Source organism: Podarcis liolepis (assembly GCF_965112155.1).
Source record: "Podarcis liolepis genome assembly, chromosome: 7".
In the NCBI taxonomy this organism is placed as follows: domain Eukaryota; kingdom Metazoa; phylum Chordata; class Lepidosauria; order Squamata; family Lacertidae; genus Podarcis; species Podarcis liolepis.
Genome location: NC_139561.1, coordinates 28,086,687 through 28,095,384, shown reverse-complemented (window position 1 = coordinate 28,095,384; position 8,698 = coordinate 28,086,687). Strand labels below are relative to the sequence as shown.

Sequence of the window (8,698 nt, the reverse complement as noted above, 5' to 3'; positions counted from 1 at the left end):
ATACCCTACGATTGGCAGGTGAGGCCTCGGTGGTGGTGCAGGGCCTTTTTGGTGGTGGTTCCCCATTTGAGGAACGCCCTCCCCAACGAAGTGCACCTTTCCCCCTCAATATTGACTTTCATGAAGAATTTCAAAGTATTCCTATTTACCCCGGCATTTAATGGCTGAAAGACACTGTTCCCCAAGATCACTGGTTGAAAATGCTTTAATATGTTTTGGTTTTTTAGAATAGCTCCAAATGGTACCCACTGTTTGTTAGTTTTTAAGTGTTTTATCATTGCCATGTCTGGCCCCCGCCCTGGGCTCCTCCAAGAGGAAGAAAGGTGTATAAATACTAATAATTTCTGCCATGGATATTTGAAGGCTGAACTTCTGACTTAAGAGCAGCCTTGCCAACCAAATGTCCATGTCAAAGTGCTATAAAAACAGGTTTCTTTTTCATTGTGCTTTTAGGGTGCTAGTTGTTCTGATTTGGCACATATGCTGTCTCCTGCTGTGTTTTGATGCGCTTTCTTTTTGCTATGGATTGTGCTTTTAATGTGTGTGTGTGTGTGTGTGTGTTGTTTAAAATTTTATTTTCTTGAAACCACCTGGTGACTGAGAAGTGGAGTATACCTTGGGGCTTGTAAACCTACACATAAATAAACAAACAAGTGACTTTTTTTGCTCCTTTCAGGTGTGCTTAATAAATTGCCCCCTCCCCGGCCACAGCATGCATGCAGCGGGGAAGGCAGCATGGGATGAGAGTCCAGCTCATAACACTGCACTCTGCACATGCCCTGGAACAACCTCTTCTTTACGGCATTACAAGCCGTTAGAGGGAGAACTGTGGCTCAGTGACAGAGCACCTGCTTTGCATGCAGGAGGTCTCATGTTTGATCCTTGGCATCTCCAGGTCGGGCTGGGAAAGACTCCCTGAGAAGCTGCTGCCAGCCAGTGCAGAAAACACTGAGGTCAATGGAACAGTGGCCTACCTCTGGTCAGTGTCTTAAGGATGAACTTCCAGTTTAAATTTAGCCCTGCTGCGTGGGAAAGGCAAGCAGATTGGCCAGTTCAGAGTACTGCAGAAATGCAAAGATGCTTTGGGAAATGACATTATCCTGTTTTCCCCCCTCCGAAATGTTGAGGATCATTTTCATGCGCTTGTAGCTTGTAGCCAATGTTGGTACCTCTCAGAGTTACCCAACAGAAATGATTGGACTTGGCTAACTTGGGTCCATAATTTCCATGCAGAACTGAGCTGGATACTACCCATAGCTTTCTTCTCATCCACGTTACCCTCATAACAACCCTGTGAGGTAGGCTAGTCTGAACGAGGCAGAGCGAGAGCTGGGAGCTGACCCTGGCTGCTCGCTTCTCCTGCTGACAGCAACCACTGCCATTGGGGATGCTGGTTCTGTGCAAGCCAGTGGCATAGCGTGGGGGGTGCAGGGGGGGCCGGCCGCACCGGGCGCAACATCTGGGGGTTAGGGTTAGGGTGCGCAAATCCACGGGTTAGGGGGCGCAAATCCACAGGTTGGGGGAGCAAATTACTTGCCTTGCCCCGGGTGCTGACAACCCACGCTACGCCACTGGTGCAAGCTGTCACGTATTTCCTGTTTCCTGCTATTTAACTTTAATTGTTGTGATTGTTTTATGCTTTGTGTACTGAGTTGCACTTAATTTTTAAAAAATGTTTGTTTCATGTCATATTACCTGCTATTTCCTTGGGAAAAAAACAACAACCAGCTGCTAAAAGCGCAATAGATATGTTGGGCAAAGGAATGCAACACACACAGGGATTAGGAGAGCAATAATAATAATAATAATAATAATAATAATAATAATAATAATAATTTATACCCCACCCATCTGGCTGAGTTTCCCCAGCACTCTGGGCGGCTTCCAATCAAGTGTTAAAAACAATACAGCATTAAATATTAAAAACTTCCCTATAATTTTTTTTTTAAATAATAATATAATTGTATATTTAAATTCATTTATTGCCGGCCACTCTGGGGTTGTGGGACTGAAGGGTGGCAATGGGAAGTTTTAATAGAAATAAATGCAATTATTTTCTTGCCAAACAAGCCATTGAAAACACCATAGATGCATTTGGCAAAATTATTCATGCAAGCATTCACACAAACAGAATGAGGAGTGCATAAATATGTGCGTGTGTGCGCGCTCACACGTACACAAGTTGTTTTACCCGTTTTTAAAATATTGGTTACCATAATCTGCCCTGAGGATGCTGAGCTGACAGGGCGGCAAAGGCAGGTTGTAAAACAAATACCATTCTTTTCTTGCCAGCTGGTGAAAAATTGGCCAACAAATACAACAAGGCTGGACAAGGGGTGTCCTGAGTTGTTGCTGCCGCTGCCGTTTCTTAAAGGGTAATCTACTGTTATTTTATTTCTTCCCCACCCCTTTCCTTTTGGGAAAAAAAAATGACGAAAAAGAGATGCATTTTGGCTGCTGCTCGCAATAACCGTAACGTGAGCATGCTAGTCTCCTGGAGTCACAGAGGAAGGTCTGCAGGCTGGGCTGCAACATTTCAAAACAAGCAAGCATGGGCTGTAAGATCAACGCCGTTGCAAAAGACGTGCCAGCAGCTGGTCCGAGATGAACACGCGAGATAAGGAGAGCGCAGGAATTTTCCGACGCGCTTTCTTCCTTAGAGACACGGATGAGCGCAAGGAGACACGGCTGAGAGAAGAGTGAGACACTTTCCAAGCTGCATGCATCTCTCTCTCTCTCCATTCCTCCTCCCTCTCTGACGCTGTAGCTTTTCCAGGGATCTCTGCCTTTTTCCTCCTCCCCTCCCTCCCTCCGTCCCTCCCCTCCCTCCCTCTCCTGTCTCTTCCTCGCTGGGCTTTGCCTGCCAGTCTGCTGAGCACCTTCCCTGCGCACCTTCCCCAGCCGCGAGCGCGCAAGCCCCAGGCAAAAACAGGCTAGGCAAGGAGCCACATCCTAGCCGGGCAGCCCCCCAGGCCCCCCTGCGCCTGATCCTACTTCTGCCACCAGCCGCACCCCGGAGACGACCCCTGCGGACCTGCCCGAGGGACTTCGCCCTCCCGGAGCTGCTACTTGCCGCCGCTGCAGTCTCGCCCGCCCGCTCGCCTCGCTCTCCCGGGAGCTGCCTCGGTGGAAGCGACGATGTCGGAGGTGCTGCCTTACAGCGAGGAGAAGATCGGGCCCTACGGGGACGGCGGCGAGGTGGGGCAGATCTCCTTCACCTGCCGCCTGCAGGACACCAACAACTTCTACGCGGGGGGGCAGACCAAGCGGCCCCCCAAGCTGGGGCAGATCGGCAGGAGCAAATGCGGTGAGCGCAGCGGGGCAGCGATGCGGGGCACATGCGGGGTAGACGCGGAATAAAGGAGGAGCAGCAGGCGAGGGGAGGCTGTCGTTGGGCGCGCTTGGAAACTGCACCCCAGCCTCCCCATTGCTTTGAGGCAAATTGCTGGGCCCCTTCCCCCCCAATGTTGTGGAAGTTCTTAACTTTTCCGAGAGTGGGGTGGCCTGTGAGAGCTTGCATCCCCTTAGTTACAAACCCTTATTTGCAATTTCTCTGGGTTCTCCCACCACCAGGAGCTCCCATGGCGGAGTCCTAGGTGTGCTTACTCGAGAGTAAGCCTCATCATGTTCCATAGGAGCACATACACTCCCCCTCGATGTGCTGGGAGCGCAGCAGTGAGGAACGACAGAGCAGCTGCTTTGAATGCAGAAGATCCAGGGTTCATTCCCCCCCTCCCCAAATATCGCTAGGTAGGGCTGGAAATGTACCCTGTCCGAAAGCCTGAAGGGCCTCTGCCAGTCAGTGTAGGTAACCCTAAGCTAGATAGACCAGCGACCTGACTTTCAGTGCTTCTGTTAAAACCGGCCCCTTGATTAGAGCCACGAGGTCGGGCATCTTGCTTTGTTTTTAGAGGACGGGCCGCAGCTCAGAGATGGAGCACCTGCTTTCAATGTTGAAGTTCCCCGGTTCAGTTCTTGGCATCTCCAGGTAGGGATAGGGAGCTCCCTTATCTGAAACCTGGAGAGCTGCTGCCTGTCAGTGTAGGTAATAGAGCCAGATCAAACAACGGCCTGACATGATATAAGGAAGCTTCCAGTGTTTCTATGTTCCCAACAGTTCCTGTGCTTAAAGCACCTTCCCGTAGATAAATACACCCTTAAAAATGATCCATCTTTTTCTCCAAAACCACTTCTTTGCACAACAGCTGGGGTGAAACTTGTTTGTGCCATAGTTCTTAATACGTTTTAACTCAGAGATGACCCATTGAATTGAATCGACTTAAGTGGTCCGTTCATTTCAGTAGGTCCACCCTGCGTTTGACTGATGTTGTACGCAATCTGCAACTGTTAATTCTTCCTAACCCTGCACCCGTTCACCCCCTCGCCTTTTCTCTGCGCTAAGCCCATGCAAACCTTTCTGCTCTCCTTCTCCCTCCATCCCTCTGCAGACTTTTAGCTGTCCACCCCATCCACATATCCTGGATCCAGAAGCACCCGCAGCAGGGGGGTCCTTGACCTGGCAATTTAATCTTAAGAAACATGCCCAAGGCAGGCTGGATGTGTGCTTGTGTGTGTCAAGAGGATAGAAGCTTAAAAAATAAATAGAAGGAGTGCCCATTCCCAAAGATGGTTGTGAGGTGAGGAGGTGGGATTTAAAGCCCAATGCATGCAACTCCTGTCCAGGAAGAGTTTCTGCACTCTCTGCAGCAGTGCTGGGAAAGGGCCTTTGATCGGGGCTTCAATGGGGCCAAAGTGCTGAGTGAAAAATCACCCTCTCTCTGTGCAAGAAAAGGGCATGCACACACATATCTGACGCTCATTTACCGAAGAACTGGTTTTCCATAAGCTCCTACCGCAGTGTCAATAATATGGAGTATAAGTCTGTGTGTCTCCCATTCCCATGTGCTCCTATCTCTCACAGTCCCTATAAGACCCAGTGAAGCAAAAATATCTGGAGTCAAATGAATTTGCTGAAATTGGAAGTTCTTCTTCTCCTGCTGGTGTCCTCGGTGTATGTTAGCATATGAGAGAGAGAGAGAGATTGAGATTGGTCACTGTCCTCTAAGCGCTTACAATCTAAAATGTGGGAAATTAGGCAGTGAGGGAAGGAAGGCTGTGGTGGTAATTACAACAACTTTGGCTGCTGATGGTCAAGAACAATGTTTAAAACGATCAAGACACTTCAGTTTGTTTTGGTGCGCAGTGCTTATGCCAAAATAAATAGGTAAGCCTTTCGGGTGCCACAAGTCTATTCCGTTGTTTTTGCTGGAACAGCATGGCTGTCTGGAAATACAATAATATAGAGGTGTGAGGTTATAGACTGGGCCATTCTCCATTTTTGTGGGGGAGGGGGAGGGGGGTTGGACCCCACCCCAAGTAGGTGGGCCCACTGCACAGAAACCATGACACCCCTTTCACCCATGTGCAGGTCCCCAGTGGGTTCCGCTTGAGATTCTTATTGACGTAACAGTAGTAAGACTTGGAGGTGCACAGCACTCTGCTCCAGGTGATGAGTTGGGAAATGTATTATTGAAAGGCAGAACCTCTGTCTCCTCTTCAATCCTTAGATCCAGTTCACTTCTGACAAATGATTTGGTGGAGAGAGGAAATGGGTTGGAGGTACCAACGTTCAAATTTAAGATTTTAGAGAGGTGGGCGCAGAGGAAGGAAAATAGGACCCCAGTAGGGGACAGAGGTCATCAATGGACCCTTTCCACTTACAGCTTTCGACTCGCTTACGTTTTTCCTTGAGACTGGAGGGTCTCACCCAACATAATTAGGGCTTAATTATAATGAGTTGAAGGGGTGTGTGTGTGTGTGTGTGGTCTCTTTGTGCTTCTGATCCTGCAATTAATTTTAGGATAGTAATGGCACTAGCTAACCTGGGACTTCATTTGCATGTTTTTTTGGTGGAGTCGGTGCTTTTTTGTTTTGCTTACAAAAAAGAATCTTAATTTGATACTCTATATATCACCTTTGAGGTTGTAGATTTTGTGACCTTTGAAAGAGCAGATTCTCAGTGATAAACTTTGCAGGCACTCCTCTGGAAAGAACAGCACATATTTGGACTGAAATCATCTTTTCAGAAAGGAGTGTGTGTGTGTGTGTGTGTGTGTGTGTATACATGTACGTACACACCCTACAGTCATGGGGAGGGTGACAGCAGATTTTCTGAGTCACAAGTAAAAAACATTTTGTGACTGCAACTCTAATTTCACTCACTAGGTAATGATCCCCTATTGGACATAGTGTGACTGGAGATTAATTTTTATTTTATTTTTGCGTGGAAGAGGGATTAAAAATAATTGCAAATGATAAATGATGGTTTTCAAGGTAAGTAAATGGATGTAAATTCAACCCACACACTTTCACTCCCACTAATTCGCTCTGAGACAAATCCACCAGGTAATTCTCCTTTACAAGACCTGGGATAAATTGTTAATCTGATGCAGGGCTCATTTCTTTGGACTGTCAGCTACAGAACTTCAGTTCTCTGGTTCACATTTGTCCCTTTCTCATTTTATCACCCATTTTAAAGCCCCGCCCCAACCTGTGGCTTTTTACTATAGGGCGATGTCAGCAATTAAAATCCAAATAATGGAAGCTTCATAGAATCTTAAATGCTCTGCTTTCTTTTCTTTTTATCTGCTTACAGTTGTCATTGAAGACGACAGAATTGATGATGTCCTCAAAAACATTTCAGAGAAACCACCTCCGGGAGTTTAAATCTTTCCACAGAGACACTGAGTGAGAAGGAGGGGGAAGAAAATGATTGACCTTTTATTATTGGGTAAACAAAAAAACAAAAAAGGCAAGCAAACTAATAGCACTTTGAAGTTATTCCTTGCTATCCTGTGACCCATCTTGCGAAATCCTTAGGAGCAGGCTCAGAGGCAGACGGTGTGAGATGAGGAAAGCAGTTTTACTCATGTGTGAAAAGATAAAAATAAAAAATCCAAGCCCAACTAGATTCCAGGAACTGTAAAATGCAAACCGTACAAATTGAAATGTACGAAGAAGAGCTCAGTTGTCTAAATTAAGACTGGTGCTCCCCTTTTTTTTTCTCTGGATGATGAGTAATTGGGAATTTGGATTTTAAAAAGTCCCTTAAACATACAGAACAGAAAAAAGGCAGGGAATCTAGCAGTGTTTTCTTGGAAATCTTGGGAAGTGTCACTGTTTATACTTGTTCTGAACAAGCACTTGTTTACATGGTAAAATCTTGCAAAAACAATTCCATACATTTCCATACAATATGCTCTCCATCTCCATTTTTTTAAAAGAAAATGTCTGTATTTATGAATGTGGGTGGGGAAAGGGAGGGGAAAATAATGATATATAATTATAATTATAAACATATATCTATATATCTATATCTATATTTAATTCTAGCTACCTTTTAAAGTTTCAGTGGAATGTACGGAACCAAAACTTTTCTAAGGAAGGGATTCTACAGGGAAGAAATTCTCTCAGTATTATTATTTTCTGAAAACAGATTGCAAATCTGGTATTTCACTGTTGCAGGAGGCAATTGTTCTTAAGGAGATAGAGAAATTTAATTTTATATGTGAAATGGGGGCAGAAAAAACAAAAGATGTGCATCGCTTTTTCTAATGACCACAAGCAAGCAATGTGGGCTAACTGCTTTCTTTCTTTCTTTTTTAAAAAAACTGTGACTTTATTCTCTGTCACACAAAAAACACCCCACCCTGCAAAAAAAAACAAAAACAAAAAAAACCATCCCAAACCACAATACAGTGACAAGTGTGCCAAATATTTTGAAATGCCAAAAGGCATTATTCTTTTTCCCTTTTCCCATTTTTGTGATTTTGAGTCCACGTAAAGATGCATTTTTGTACCTGAATAATCCTCTTCTTTATAAAGGCTCTTTACTGATCTCTTTACGTGAAACACACATATACCTATGGGAAGCTGACTTTCGGAGTCTCCTCCATTTTCTCCTTTCTTCCTTTCTGGTTCTCCTGATTGTACTTCAATTTTACTTACTTTTTGCATGACCTGCAAAACAAGAGGGGAAATGCCTCTTCAAGTGAGGAAATATTTTTTTTGCCGTTCTCTTCGCATAAACTCTGGAATGACCTTTCAATGGGTAGTCTTGTTTCCTTTACTTATAAATATCGTGTATGTTGCACTCCTTTGCACAGGGCTATTTCTGAAATGTATAATAAAAAAGGAAAGAAAAAAAGAGAAAGAAAAGAAAGTTCTTGTGTTCTTGTTTCATTTTATCCTTATAACAGCCCTGCAAGGTAAAACAAGCTGAAAGATAGTGGTTAGATCAGTCTTAGTAAGCAAATTTAATGGTTGGGCAAGGATTTGAATTCGGTAGCCCAAATTTTCCCGTTTAAACAGTGCATTAGTGCTGGTTGGTTCCCCCCCCCTTTTACATTTTATGACTTCCATGACAAAAGTCCGTATTGATTGATCTGCCAAGAAACTGGACAACTCCTTTCTTGATTGAAAACCAATACCATCTAATCTTCTGCATGTGAAAACAGGAACATGCTTGTAAGTGTCCTGGCCTCATCCCAAAAATTGCTTCTGCCATTACACATTACTTAAGGCAGGGATGGGCAGAAAGTAGAGTGGGGTCTGCTGGTAGAAGATCAGCAAAGATATTTGACTCAGAACCGTTTTAAAAACATCAACATCAGAAAGACCCCCATGGCTAAAAAAATAA

The 8,698-nt window shown here is 45.0% G+C and overlaps 1 protein-coding gene across 1 annotated transcript; it reads left to right on the top strand.

The window, feature by feature from the left end:
- The first annotated feature begins 2,824 nt into the window (after positions 1-2,824).
- Positions 2,825-8,221, top strand: CAMK2N1 (calcium/calmodulin dependent protein kinase II inhibitor 1). Its single transcript, XM_083511382.1, has 2 exons — positions 2,825-3,307; positions 6,656-8,221. The coding sequence occupies exons 1-2, from the start codon at positions 3,139-3,141 to the stop codon at positions 6,724-6,726; spliced, it is 240 nt and encodes a 79-aa protein (XP_083367508.1). The 5' UTR covers positions 2,825-3,138; the 3' UTR covers positions 6,727-8,221.
- Positions 8,222-8,698: the final 477 nt, after the last annotated feature.

Coding starts and splice junctions, on each gene's coding strand:
- CAMK2N1 (XM_083511382.1), top strand. CDS start 3,139: ATGTCGGAGGTGCTGCCTTACAGCGAGGAGAAGATCGGGCCCTACGGG. Junction 3,308..6,655: donor GATCGGCAGGAGCAAATGCG/GTGAGCGCAGCG, acceptor ATCTGCTTACAG/TTGTCATTGAAGACGACAGA.